This window comes from Pyxicephalus adspersus, chromosome 10 (genome assembly GCF_032062135.1).
Source record: "Pyxicephalus adspersus chromosome 10, UCB_Pads_2.0, whole genome shotgun sequence".
Taxonomy (NCBI): Eukaryota; Metazoa; Chordata; class Amphibia; order Anura; family Pyxicephalidae; genus Pyxicephalus; species Pyxicephalus adspersus.
The window spans coordinates 49,747,097-49,761,921 of record NC_092867.1 but is presented as its reverse complement, the minus strand read 5'-3'; the positions used below and the strand labels follow the sequence as shown (position 1 = coordinate 49,761,921).

At 37.1% G+C, this 14,825-nt stretch overlaps 1 protein-coding gene across 11 annotated transcripts in view; it reads right to left on the bottom strand.

Annotated features, from left to right (window-relative positions):
* Nucleotides 1-1,507: 1,507 nt before the first annotated feature.
* LOC140340041 (syntaxin-3-like) overlaps nt 1,508-14,825 on the bottom strand; it is a 35,117-nt gene continuing 21,799 nt past the window's right edge. The window contains exons 4-12 of one of the 11 annotated variants that reach the window (XR_011922573.1): nt 14,668-14,742; nt 14,172-14,239; nt 13,345-13,453; nt 12,150-12,223; nt 11,453-11,590; nt 11,059-11,169; nt 7,564-7,684; nt 7,163-7,206; nt 1,508-5,984 (exon numbers count right to left, since the gene is read on the bottom strand). Coding sequence is in view for 9 of the 11 variants with exons in the window: in XM_072425012.1 (XP_072281113.1) it covers nt 7,598-7,684; nt 10,512-10,622; nt 11,059-11,169; nt 11,453-11,590; nt 12,150-12,223; nt 13,345-13,453; nt 14,172-14,239; nt 14,668-14,742 (773 nt within the window). In the remaining 2 variants the exon portion in view is untranslated. Of the gene's footprint in view, nt 5,985-7,162; nt 7,207-7,563; nt 7,685-10,511; nt 10,623-11,058; nt 11,170-11,452; nt 11,591-12,149; nt 12,224-13,344; nt 13,454-14,171; nt 14,240-14,667; nt 14,743-14,825 lie in introns of all 11 variants that reach the window. The other 10 variants (XM_072425012.1, XR_011922572.1, XM_072425008.1 and 7 more) reach the window with 10 other exon arrangements.

Sequence of the window (14,825 nt, the reverse complement as noted above, 5' to 3'; positions counted from 1 at the left end):
GAGACCACCAAACTCCTTGTACATGCTTTTATCATTTACTACTGTAACCTCCTCCTCTCTGGTATTCCACTAACTTGACTCTCTCCTCTACGATCTATTATGAATGCTGCAGTCAGACTCATCCATCCTTCCCACCGCTTCTCTTCTGCTGCATCTCTTTGCAGATCTCTACACTGGCTTCCATTTCACCTTGGAATCAAATTCAACCTCCTGTGCTTTGCCTTCAAATCCCTCCACCGGTATTGTCCCACTTACATTTCTGACCTTGTAAAAAAGTACTCCCCCAGCCGCTCTGTCCGCTCCAATGACCTACTAATGACTTCCTCATTCATAACCTCATCACACGCACAGACACAAGACTTCTCTAGAGCTGCCCCAACTCTCTGGAATGGTCTTCCTCGTCCTATTCGGCTTGCTCCTACTTTCTGCTCATTTAAAAGAGCACTTCAAACCCATTTTTTCAAACTTGCCTACTTATCTTCTTTTGTCTTTTGAAACCATCACTACTTCCCACCACTACATATCTCCCTATTGTGTGTAAATTCCCCCACCGACTGGATTGTATGCTTTTTGGGGCAGGGTCCTCTCCTCCTGTATCACTGTCTGTATTTGTCTGTCATTTGCAACCCCTATTTAATGTACAGCGCCGCATAATATGTTGGCGCTATATAAATCCTGTTTATTATTATTATTATTAATAATAATAATAATAACAATAATAATAATAATAAAATTAATAATGCTATTATCAGCATTAATTTTTACTGATCTGACTGATCAGCCCAACTGATCACAACTCAATATAAATATCAATGGAAATGTTTTGACCCTTGATTCTTATAGGGAACCTGTCTGGGAGGAGTTTATGTACATGGATTCTAGAATATATAGGGAAACCTCTATAACTATAGTGACAATAAAGAGTTATTTTTGGCAATAAGGTTTTATATAGTTCAGGTAGTGAAAGTATTTGAGGAATTTTGCAATGGAGTCTTGAAGTTAATTATTTTTGTACTTTTGTTATGTTTTGTAGATGATTGAATTATGTTGAAACTAGTTGTACTCTTCTCATCAGTAAACTAATGTCTGCTTCCCCCCTTTTTGCCTTGAAACCCTCCCTTTCCTCCCTTCGGCCATTTATCTGTTACCTTGACAAAAATATCTTGTTCTAAGAGAGCCACAAGGACATTTGTCATGTCTGCTAATTGTCTGTAGTCATGTGATCATGCACTGTTCTTGCCTTTGAACTGTTAAATAAACTGTGTGCAAACAATAAAGTTTTGAGAGTGATCTAACCACACATTGAGTTGTGTGTGTTACACTCTACCAGAGCTGTAAACAGAAGCTATCAGAAAGAGGGATAATTGATTTTTAATTACAAGCACAAATCATTTTGTTTGTAAAAAAAAATTCCCATTGGGTAGTCAAACCAGAGTATACACCCAGAAGGGCCATGTATTGTCTGAGAAAATCTAAATCCCATTTATCCATAATAACACAAGGCCGATTTGCTTTGACAAGCTCTTTAATGAAATCACTTAGACATCACAACAGACATCCGTCCATTAACATCCAATATCTTCTTGATTCTTGTTTAGGGCAGTCTGAGGCATGATAGGAACAAAAGAAAAAAAGTAAAAATACATTTTTACATTCGCCCACCGCTGTAAGTTTTAATAAGAATTCTAACTTGCCTTGCTACCCAGCCAAGTGACGAGGGAGTAAAAGTAAGGTAAGATAGGTTGTCAAGGATGGAGAAAAGGGGATTTAAGTAAACCCTGTTAGGAAATTACTGGTCTAGTTGAATTTAGTTTTAAGTGGCACCCATACCACCTAACTAATTTTCATAATTAATATTACTGATTGAAACATCCGGGCTGACATTATTAAGTTTCTTTATTAAGAGTCACACTGATCCAGTGTCATCAAAACTATGTGGAGTAATGATCCCAAACAAGTATTTTTAGCAGCAAGCCTAATTGCTCAATCAATAATTGTTGAAGGACACTGACGCAGTGTATTGATGCCTTTGGGTTAGAAATCCTGAATTTATCAGATGGCCAATACCTATTTATTAGACAGATCCTCTTATGGTGGTCTATTTAGCTCTTACTAGCTGCCAATAACCATTTATTAGAAAAATCCTTCCATAGTTACTAGCTCCATAAATGTTTGATAGTTGTGGTGAAGAAGAACTTCAGAAGAGTTAAGTTTCAGGCTCTCTACAAGCCATTTACTACCTTTGGGTTGCATTAAAATGAGTCAATAACAAAAATTATGTTTACGTCTAATGGCACAAATGCCCACAGACACACTCTGAATTACTGCAGAAAGCATTTCCAGATTGATAAAAGCTAACGCCACAAAGGTAGAATTCACTCCATATTTTTGGTTATGGCCAAGGTCTTGGAACTGGATGTCCTGCAAGCTCATATGGATGTGATGGTCAGGTGTCCACAAATTTCATATATTCATGTAGTGCAACCTTGGTTAGCTTACTATAGATACAAAGGAACATATTTATAGAAAACAGGTCATTCCGTAAGCAATGCTGGCTTAGGCAGAGTATAGATTTGAGGTGGCCTTCAATGATGAAGGAACTTTCATACAATTTTGATACTATACCATAGTGTTTGTATGTTACAGTAAATGTTCATACTATAGAATGCACAACATAAATGTAGTCTAGGCAAACTGTATTTGCATGTAGATAATAGTTAATACACTCATACGACATGGCGGCAATGATTAGCAATGTCCATTTCTGGTAAGAGGTTGGATGACCAGGACATTACGCAGCCTAAAAGTGATCAAGGATCTTTTTTTGCACATTCAACAAACATTTTAAATAAGTGTATCTTTAAGTTCAGGTTTAATTTCAAGATTTAAAGTGAACATCTATGAATCATGTGAACTCACTTTACACACTATATTTTGCCATGAAAAGTATACAATTCTACCAAAAATTATTATCTCAAAAAGAACTACAACTTTAAAAATAATTTATTTTACATGTGTTTAAATCATTGCAAAAAGATAAATTATTATGTACATTCTTTTCACATAAATCTATTATCTCTAATTAATACAGTTCCCAATTTTACGGGATAAGAAAAAGGAGGTTCTCACCTTAGGCAAAGATTCCTCCAATTGTGGATGCTGTGATAATTATAAGGATTATACAGCAGATCAGAATCATTATCTTCTTCTGCAGCATGCAAAAGGTGCAAGAAGAGAAGAGACATTTGAGTGAGAGATAAATATGGGTGATTTTAATAAAATTTTAATAAAAAGGGGTCATTGTGGAAGATTAGTATGGTTTAGGCATAGCTAAAGAATAAAGGATGGCACCAGCCTAGTATTTCTGTGACAGATTGTTGATGGAAAGCTGATTAATATGTTGGCTTGTAACATCACTCATTCAGGCCTGATTTATTAAAGCCCTCAAGACTGGAAACGACAGACTATTATGGGTGAACTTGGGTGGGCTATCTTCTCCAATTTTGGACAGATTTATTAAATCAGGTCCATTGTCTCTATTGGCAAGATATCTCATTAGAGTTCCCAATTCTGGCCAAGTGCATTACAAAACCAAACAATGATGTCACACTTCACAATACCAGATGTAATAGAGTCACATCTTTGTTGAGGCTTCGTTGGAAAGGGGCAGAAACTCCAATTACTGCATGGAAATCTCACCACTGGACTAGACAATTTAAGGTTAAGGTGCCCTTTTATTTCGAAATTAAAATGTTAAGACGTTCTGGACTGAATAAAGCAGTATTCTGCTCTTTATTTATTCACCGCTGCCCACGTAATAAAAACCTAAATGTTTGGCCATGTTATATTTTTTAAAGGGAAGATCAGCCAATATGAATTTTGGCCTGTTGATATTGATCCCATGGTCATGTTTCTTGGAATTTAGACATATAACAGAACTGTAGATAGCTGGTGCATAATTTTCTCAAATATTTCAAAACTTTCATTACTTCTGATTTCAGACTGTAGGCAAAGCTCTAAGTGAACATTAAATACTAAAATTTTCGGTAAAAATTGATAATATAAGGCAGAACATTTAAATACTCAGGTATCTATTCTTCAATGCACATTTTTTTATACATTGTGCCAAATGAAAAATGTTGACATTTTCTTGGTTGCGCCTACTAATATCTCTTTACAGAATGATCAAATGATTGCCATCACTATAATTCAATCCCCAAATGGACCTTTGAAATAGGAAATCTCTAAAACATGTCTAAAAAATGTCAAGCAAAAAACAGTGGATCCTTGATTTAGTTTGGGGTGGTTTTATTACACTATTTACAAATGTCCAAAAAACTGCTTCGGGTTATGGACTACAAATGCAGAATCAGGGATGGGGGAGCCACATACACTGACCTCTTCTTTTTCTGGAGGTAAAAACAGAAGGCAACTTGTGTTTCCATGACCCAGATACTCCATGTGTATGACTTCAATTGTAACAAACTCCACACAGGGACAAACTTAGAACAATAAAATGTTTGGCTTTATGACTTGTTTCATGTATCTTTACCTTTTTAACCTATATCTTCCTCTAAATCAAACTCTTAACTCTTGGTGTCCAGCTAGTCATATACTGTAGATAAAAGCTGAATAAGGTCACTCTTACAAGAGTAATCTCATCCAAAAAACTAGATGAGAATTCTTCAACACAAAAGTGCCAATAATGCTTTTTATGTCAACTATCCGTACCCATACGATGACGGGTAGTTTCACATAACTAAAACCAGTTAACCTGGTCCATTTTCCCTTTTGACCTGAAAGATAAACTAGGATGTATTCACAAGGTTGATCGTGAAAAAGCACAAACAAGTTAAACCTCAAAAACCGGTTGGACCAGAGGATAAAGTAACTTTTAACAACCACCCAATGTACCTATGTAAAAGTTCTCATACCCGCATCAAAGAAGTCTTTTTTTTCAATTTATGTACCAACAGCAACTGTGTATTCTTAGCTTCCTGGTCAAATTATTTACCTCACACTACGCAAGGCACTACTAGGACCATGTAATCAAATACATCACACACTTCTACTTCTTTGCAATAAACAACTGGCATTGATTCTAACTTTACTTTAACCCCAAAAAAAAAAAGTTTGGCCTAATATGCACTATTTTCAGCCTTGTAACCCAACAAATCTTCTCTAAACTAAGAAAAAAAAATCTTTGAACCTTGCATATAATAACAAAAAGAAATGCAAGTTACAGGTGTTGGTAAAGGAAGACCAGTTTCCTTTAATTTGGAACTAAAAAAAAATAAAAAAATACACTTACCTTTAATCCCGCAGTCTTTAAGCCATGGTGATCGACTTAAAGGGGCAGCGCTGCACCCTTTTTAAAATAAAAAAAACAACAAACAACGACATTTTACTTTATATAGAAAGGGTTTTCTACCCTTCTATGTAAACTAAAAATGTTGAGCTTAGTACAGTTCCATAGCATTCTACTGCACTTTTGATGAAAGGTGACATTTGATTGGCGGCCATTGGGTACCACTCTTTGCCTATAGCCACTGTCCTTTTTGCCTGCTTATTAAATGTAGAGAATGAATCTATGAGGTTATTTATGCCTCCCATTTGACACATTTTAAGACAAGCAGGTCAAAAGTCCTAACAAAGAATTTGGCTTTACGTGTCCAGGGAGAAGGGAAGTAGAAGGTGTAGAGTATAGTGCAAGTTATTTTTCTTCTTATATACATTTAAAAAAATCTTTTATAATGTGCACATTTGCACATGTCTTGTCTTGTTTTTTTTTTTTTTAATGATTGTGACATGATAATTGTAACATGATTGTGTTGAGGAGTAGGTAGGGCACATGTCCAGGGGAGCCATATTGGATGAGGTCTTCAGGAAGCAAAGGGTAGGTTCAGGAAAAGATGAGTAAATGTGGGAGAAGGCTGGAGGAGGTAGTCCAGGTCTGGATATGGCATCATGGATAAAGTGGTATGCTGTAGAACAGATAAAAGGAACCGTTACAAAATGGTTTTGGGCAATTACGTTAGCCTGCTCTTCTATATGGCACTTTCAATTTCTCATTGGGGTCTTCAGCTAAACTGAGCATGCTTAACAAGTAAGATGACCCCCAAGATAATCGAATGTGGAAGCATGATGGCCATTCTAGCACACACTAGTTGGTTTCTCACTCACAATGTATGTGCCTTCCCCCTTAGTAACCCATCTCCAACATATATGTGTTCACTAATTTTGCATTCCCCTTTTTTGCTTTCTCTGGTTCTTTCAGCATTGTAATGCATTTCTTTTCTTTATATCTCATACCTTATTTTACCTTTTTTTTATTACATAGTTACATAGTAGGTTAGGTTGAAAATATTTGTGGTTGTGATGGTTAGCAGAATACAATGGGTAAATTGTCTCATTGATAGCAAGATTTACTAAAATGATGTATCTAAATATTGGTGAGCCTTTTGAAAATCATCATAAGTGACCCACCCGATTAGAATGTCTTATGTTGGGCACCATGCAGTTAGTATCCCAACACGGAACCCATTATTTGGGTGGGTAACCTTTGGTCTGGGTTCAATTATCCCCCCCACCCCCCAAAGGCTTACCAATATTTGATTGCAACATTTACTGTTTGACTTACGGGCCCATTCATTTATCATATGTTTGTGCTAAGTTAACCTTATTCCAACAAAATTGGATAAGCAATAACACCTAATGCAGGACCATCCTTCCTCAGCAAAATAAATGGAGGATAACCCACCTCTATATTGATTATGCTGAGGAAAGATACTGGATTTGATCTGGACACAATATTGGGCAAAACTATATGGAGAGAACATGTTAGGTACAGGAGTGGTTTGTAATCCACATTGAAAATAATGCCCCAAGCTTGATTTTCTTTTCCTCCCCCCTCTCCCCTCCCAAAACGTTTTTGGAAGATCCTTATTAAGGCTAATCTGGGGTCGTCTGCCTATCCTGCTCCCACCTTCCATGTGTTTTCTGATACCAAATTTTGAAGGGACAACTTGGACATGTAGGGTGTGCTCTGCATGAGTTTATGTCTTAATTCCTGAAGAAGTAAACAATTATCTTAAATATATTTTAACATGATTGTTGAATAAAAACTGTACTAAATTTGTATTAAAGTTTCCAACAATCTTACCAGGCTTCTAAAGCATCTTTTGCGAACTTCAGGACACCCAATTCCTTTGTAACAAAAAAAAAACAAAAACAAAAAAAAGAGGTGTGTATAGTCCAAATCAAATGAGCACCTCCACACATACAATAGAGTGAATGGGCAAAGTCCCCTGATGACAGAAAATGTGTATCTGCCAGAATCAGCAGGTGACAATAAAGGAAAGATCATCTAAAAGTAATGAAAGCCACTCTATCTAAGGACTGGCAAGCTGCAAAATTGATTTTAAATTGGTTTTGGGGTTTAGATTCACTTGTTGTTCAATTTCCTGATTTTTCTTCCCTAAACGTCCAACCAACTTTTGGAGTTCTTGTAATAAAAGTTTTTTCATCAAGAATCTGAAGTTCTTGTTAAGAGTTTTTACTTACAAGTGTGTATCACCAGCACAACGGGGTACCAATCTCAGTGTTTCAGTCCCACAGATAAGCCGATAATCAGTGCCACAATCGCTAGTAGGATAAGTACCACCACAATGATTATGATCATTTTCTAGGGAAGGGAACATCAAGGAGAAGGGTCAAGTACAAGGAGCAATTGTACAAAAACAGTAACATCTTTGTCTTCCAGATGTCACTCATCAGTCCGAAAAAAGCATATCTTTCCTGATAATACATGACCTGGTATAAGAGCACCTGGTAATTTTTGGTTGGCTCAGGCTATAGAGGAAGAAGATGAAGAAGGCAAGAGATGGTGGATGTTTTACCCAAATATATCTATATACCTTTTAAAGTCAGCCTTTCCAGCTACCAACATTTATTCCATCCAAAGCACTCATCTTCTAAACACTCAGCCTATGTAGACGCAAGAGCATTGTTACTAATATGCCTATTTCAACTTTTTGTTAAGTCAACAGCTAAACCCTCACCTTCATCTCTAAGTACTCCTTGGCCATCAGTTTTGGCCATGACTGTCACTCAAAATGGTCTTTCCTAAAGTGTTACAATCAACAAGCCCCCTTCAGTTTCTAAGCAAGAGGCAAAATTTCCCCATACCAGACTTGGCACAGTTCATCATCAGTCCCCTGATGATGTAGCAATTAGCTGCTTGTAATTTATAATTTAATATTTTATATTTTTAGCAGTGGTTTCTGGTAACAATAGTATTGTGGAAGCAATTGGGGATATCAAAGAGATGTTTTTAGGTTGACCTAAAAAAAAAATGTGGAAATGCTAATTCTAGGAAGCATCTAGAAATGCTAATTGATGTTAAGTAATCATACACAATAGAGGCCACACAAAACTTTATTCCATCTCTAAGAAACAGGAGCATTATCCAGATGGACACATTACTCTGTTTGCAAAGGAATTCACCCAGCAGAGGGCTTGGTCATACAGTGGACTGCTGCCTGCTTTTTTGTGTCGGTTGGCTGGAGTATAGATGGATCCCAAGTGGAACCATGCACCTGTAGCTTTTTAGGATAGATGTAGTATACAGTGGTATACCGGCACTAAATTCAAGTACTCTGACACATGTACATGTAGAAATAAATTCCTATTAAAAAAAAAGAGTAGTGGCTCTCTGTAGAGGTCAAACATGCCCTCCTGTTGAGTAACAGCAACTGTTCTTCATTTAACAAAATTCATGTTTCCTGGTGATTAGGAAACTCTGACCGAGCAGCATGTCAACTAAGGTGTTGTATAACTTTTATTATGATGTACCTGGAATATATTAGACTGGGTTCATATCTATATGACCATGGCACCATATATTGAGCACCGATGCATGTTACCACAGGTAACGTGTGGTGCTGCATCATACAGATGTAAATTGTGCCTTAAACTGATATAAACTGAAAGTTTAGTTGGGTTTTACCTTTAAACTTTAGAAATATAACATTCTTCCGTATTGAGTGGCCCAATATACTTTATCTTAACTTAAATCTGGTTGAGCTTTCTCAAGAGAATGCAAAGGATTAAAGATCATCAAGTTGTTTTCTTTATGTGTTGTGCATTCAGTCTACATAGCAAACTGACTGACTACACAAAAGGCATTGCGCAGTTTTAATGGTTGTGACTTACCCTGTATAACAATACCTAAAGGTTCTTTAACAACTTCAATAAACTAGAAAAAGAAGTTCAAAACTTCACCCTGACCATAGGAAAAATGTTACTTGTGTTCAGAGCTAAACTTTGTTGCAAAATAGTATATACAATTTATGATTTGAAAATACAAGAGACATGTAAAACTACCAAAAAAGGCAGGACCAGTAAAGTATCACCATTTACACTCACAAATCAAACTTTCTCCATATGAGCACACTAGAGCCACATGACAAAAAACGGACCATGCCAAAATTCATCAGCTAACGAACCCTGAGCTCTCAACTGTCCATTATTTAAAACCAAAATCCCTCTGTCCCTTTTCTCCTTCGTAGTTGTCCCAGTTTTTGGTCTGATGCATTAATCTCTATAGAAAAATGTGCTGTTTAACCCCCTAAAATGTTATACTTTATTCCTTTGTCCAACCTCAGAATTATTATATTTGTTATTGAGTAAAACCAATATAAAGTAAAAAGAAATGGCGACCAGGTTGTGAACGAACCATCAGTTTCTGGTCCACTAAAGGTGTTTTTGGGGTATGTGCAAAGTTTGTACCACCATTCTTTCCCATTCCAGAAATGTAGGAAGTATGAGGACGTATGGTGGTATTTTCAGGAACAAAGTCCACCACTGAAAATCTTTTGCTACAACTCTTGTCTAATATTGACTGGCATTCCATCAGAATTCTGTGACAGCTTTGCCTAAATTCATTTTTAAAAATCCATAGCTAATCCTTAGCTCTGCACAAAGCTAGGACAAAGCCAGAACACAAGTGAGTTTTTTCTTCCTATACATCCTGAGAAATAAAGATGGAAAAAAAAGAAGGAAGACATTACAGGACAATACAGTCATTGTATTGGAGTGAAGGAAAGTCTAGCACTCTCTCCTTGCAGCACTGGAGTCCCAGGTTTGAATCTTGGCTAGGATACGAACTGCAGGAAGTCAGTATAATCTCCCTGTGATTGTGTGGATTTCCTCTAATATCCCAAAAAAATTTCAGTAACCTTTAACTACTGCTATCCCCTACTACCTAATCCTTGATTCCCCTCTGCTAGAAGATGTGAAGAGGACGTATTTCCTTCATTCCAATTTTTTTTATAAATGAGCCCTGTCATATCTATATGATATGATAGGTCACTATAAGCAGAGCCTAAACCTAAATCAATACAATACTAGCATGATACAATAACACATGCAGGGATCTAGACGCTACTTGGGAGCCATCAAGTTTGCCAAGCCCTGAGTTGCTATTAAGCAATCTAAGTGGTTCTTCTCACCCGCCGGGCCTCGCTCTGATATTTTACGGCTTTCTTTGTGTCAGCCACAGCTCGTTCGACAAAACCTACTGACTCATCCATGTTATTTTCTATACGGTCTATAAGGGAACCCTTAAGAAAGCGTTATGAAAAATAAATAGACAGGGATAGGAAAGAAATAGAAGATAGAAGCCAATATACAAATGTGAATGTGGGTTATGGGATGATATTGTAAAAAAAAATATGAGGAAATGAATATTGTAAGTGTAAGTGAAGAGAGGAAAAACACAGGAAGAAGATAATAAATGGATGTTCAATGGTGAGAAGCATGAGCAGGATGAGAAATGTTCATGGTGGACATGATAGAAAGATGTGAATTGTAAGGGATGTGAGAAGATAGAGTGAGACAATTAAAAAAACAAGAAACAAGAGAAACTTTAGATTCACATAAAAAGAACCATCTAAACTTCTTTTGGTCATATTTTGCCATTTACTGCATCCTAATGCCAGATCTCATATCTAAAGTAGGTCAGTCATGTCAAAGTCCACTGGGTCTTCCCAACCTCACCTTGCGTGCCTTGTTCTGATATTTCACAGCTTTGGTTGTTTCTTCTCGAGCTTTCTCTACATGTTCCACTGCCTTCATAACATTGATTTCTATGTTATCAGTCACCTCCCCCTTTAGTAGACACAAAGGTTTAGTTAGTACACATGGGAAAGAAGGTGGGTTGTCCTATAAAGGCTAAAGTCAGCAAGAAGAGCTGTAGTTACCTGAACTAGGTAGAGCCTCAGTCTCCAAGCAAAGCATTAAAGACAGAAAATAGACACAACTGAGAAATCAAATGGCTTTCCGAGGCCATGTTAGAGTGGCTGATTATGATTCAATGAAATATAGCTATTTACATAGTATTCCTAATCCCTTAATTCAAAGTCACCCAATCCATACTGTCCGTGATGGTTACCTGGTTCTCAACCAACATGGCGATATCCATGAACATGTCATGGAGCTCCTTCAGGCTGCTCTCCAGCCGTACAATGTCCCGGTGACGAGATTCAATTTCACTAAGGGCTTGACGTGAGATCTGTGAGTCGTTAATAATCTGCAATTAAACATTTAAATTTGAATTAGGTTTTAGATACCAGAGCATCTGGCTAGCTGAGTAAGCCAAAACCATGGACATTAGTATGAACTTACCATCCGCTTCTGTCTGATTTCTTTTTTGAAAGCTTTCTACAAGATTTTGGAGTGCGTCTGCGAGAATTCATGACCATTAAATGCACTTTTTCACTTATAGGTCAAGACCAAATAAAGATTTTGGTTTTAGGACCAGATGGGAGTTCAGACATTATTAGGAGAAGATCTAAACCCTCGCCTGAGGTTTCAGCAGTCTATATATCATCATAGTCACATAAAACTAATTCTAAAGATTCTGTGACATCTTGTGTTGATTTACCAACGTACATGTGTACCAGGCAGGGTGGCTACACTGGACCTTTAGGAAGACACTGTGGGAGTTTTGAAGCCACCCTTACCAAAAAAAATAAAAAAACTACATAAAGAAACATTCTTGGTTATGGTACTTATATTGATGATCATTTTAACATTTGGGTTAATAACACTTGAGGAGTTGTCTTTCTTAAGGTTGTCTAACATCTTACCCCAGAAGTGAAGATGTTGGGGTTTCCGCTTTCCAGCATTTCTTCTAATTCGGCATCTGTTGTATTTTTGCCAGCTTGAATGGAAACAAGCAATACCAAATGACAAATGTTAGAATAAATATTTCATAACAATAAAAGTAAAATACCCTATAGAGGCTAGTCAGTACCATGGACACAGACAGAAGTTTGATGTTATATTGTCATACTAGTAACATAGGGCCATCTCCTTCTCCTATCCCGCACACAGCTTCTTTGCTGCTGTACCACCAAAAAGGAGAGAAATATGAAGGCTTCTACCAATAGTTTTCTAGAATTGCTAACTTCATGGACATCTTAGACTGTAAAGGTTTCTAAGCCAAAAGCCTGTAGAAGTTTGTCACTCAGACTGCTGTGTTGGACCACTGCAGAAAGAGTGCTGCTTTCATACTGATAGGCAGGGTCCTTCTCTGCAGCATGCTGGCAGGGAACAAACATTTACTACTCAGGTCTCTTAAGAAAAAAACTGTAACACTTGAAACATTTATTATTTTGATAAACCAGAAATAAAGCCTTGGATTTTCCCCCTTTTCTGTTGTCCATATTGTCAAACAAGTGGATGGCATGGTGGTATACTGCTGGACTTTGGAATTTAGTTAGCTAATATCTTAGGCCTAGCACACACAGATTTTTACTTCTGATCTAATTTGTAATAAAATGTAATCAGATCTGACATTAATCTGAAGTGAATTCACCAGCTCATAAGCTCAATTTATGGTTATGAAGGCAGAACTTTTTGGTGTGTTGGAAGGGTGTCTACAAACAGTTGGGCAAATGCAACCAGGAGCTTCTTTTTGACACCCCATGCCATGAACAGAAGGGGTAAATATCACACATGACTTCCGAATGATTTAGAACTGTTCAAAAAAATAATCAGACTGGCCAGTCAACAACTTAAAAATGGCACTAAATTTACTTATGTTTACCAGTCTAAAAAAATCAGATCAGTGGGCAATTTATCTATATGCCAACCAAACACAGGAATATCATGTCAGTGTAGATTAGTTTTGCATCTTTTTAACTTCTTCTATGAGTGCTTTGGAAACTAGAACATTGTTTCCAGTTCCCTTAAAACTAAACACCAGACATTCAACAGTTTCCTTCATCTGTAACTGAAGAAAGCTAACCACAAAGCATAACCCTGATGGACGTGACTCACTGATCTCCAATTGCCTCTGGATCCGTCCTTTACTCCTCTCTCTGAAGTCCACCTGCGCTTCATTGTACTTTGTCATGACGTCCACAAACTTCCGTGACAGTACAGAGTGCTGCGGAGAAGAGATGGGGATTACTACGGAAATGAAGAAAGGAGGTGTTTTCCATAGTTCTGTCCTAGGGTAACAATGCAGCACAACTAAAGCGGTCACCTTCTCTAAAGTCTGGTAAGCTGTAAAAAGTTTATCTCCTGGGTTAGCTTATCTTTACCCTTTATTGGAGAAGTTGATAGTTAAAGTCTTTAACCAGGTATACATCAGTGATTTTTTACCACTAACCTATAGGTTCAATCAGAGGGGTTCCTTGTATCAGTGGCTGATTGATGTTCCATTGGATGTTGCCTGTCTGTTTTTTAGTCTAACACTATTGGCCAGGATACCAATCATTTTTTTAGCTGTTAAGGTGGAATTGTGAACAAGCAACTGGTTTACTCAATGACAATCAATGTCAGTGGCATTCATTCTCGTTCTTCTTGACTACAAATCATTACTTTTTATAGGAATTCTCTAAGACCTAAAAAATATTCCAGAGAGTTCTTCTTGGGTAAAAAGGTTGAAAAATGCTGATCTAGTATCCTATATTACCCATTGATCAAAGACCACAATCTAAGAAAAGATATCAACCTTATTACTTTAAACAGAAGCTGGTCTCACAGGTAAATTGAGGACACAACCTCAGGGGACATCTTCTGGAATGATCTCGTTTACAGAATATTATCATATGAACAAACAATACCTTTGCAATATGTACATTACTTCCTTAACCACTCACCTGGGACTTCCGTATTCGCAGGTCTGCTGAAGACTGGCCTTCGTCATGTTCTATAGACTGCTCCATTGCTTAGAAAAAAAAGAAACAACAGATTTAAATGTGGGCCACAAATTCGTCAATGATGCAAGTTATGATGAAAGTTAGGTATTCTTGTTATATTATTTTTGTAGATGATAACCTTCAAGTCAAGTTCACATGGACAGTGAGGTTGCAATGTATTTACTGCTTCCCCACCTTTGGTCAAGAGGTTCCATTCAGTGTCTTACGTTGGCCATCTATAGGGAATGAATGGGGGCAGAAGGGGCAGTTTACTACAGATCCATGACTGCCCTTCCAAACAAAACATGAGAATATATAGACTCTGCACACTCTTGCCTTGTAAACTTAGTGTATGCTTTTTTTCTGTCCCGACAGATTTTCTTTATTACACATTCTTCCTCCAACAGCTAAATCTCCTTTATCCACTTAACCATAACATTACATGAGCACCACTCACTCTTTAAACGCGACCGTACGTTATTTGCTGCTTTCTTGATCTCCAAAGTTAAGTTTTCCAGTTCATCTTTTGTTTCTGAAATGAGATGAGCACTTTGTTAACCTAAAAACAATAATTCAATACATTTATAAATATACCTAAAAGATGTAAATTACCTC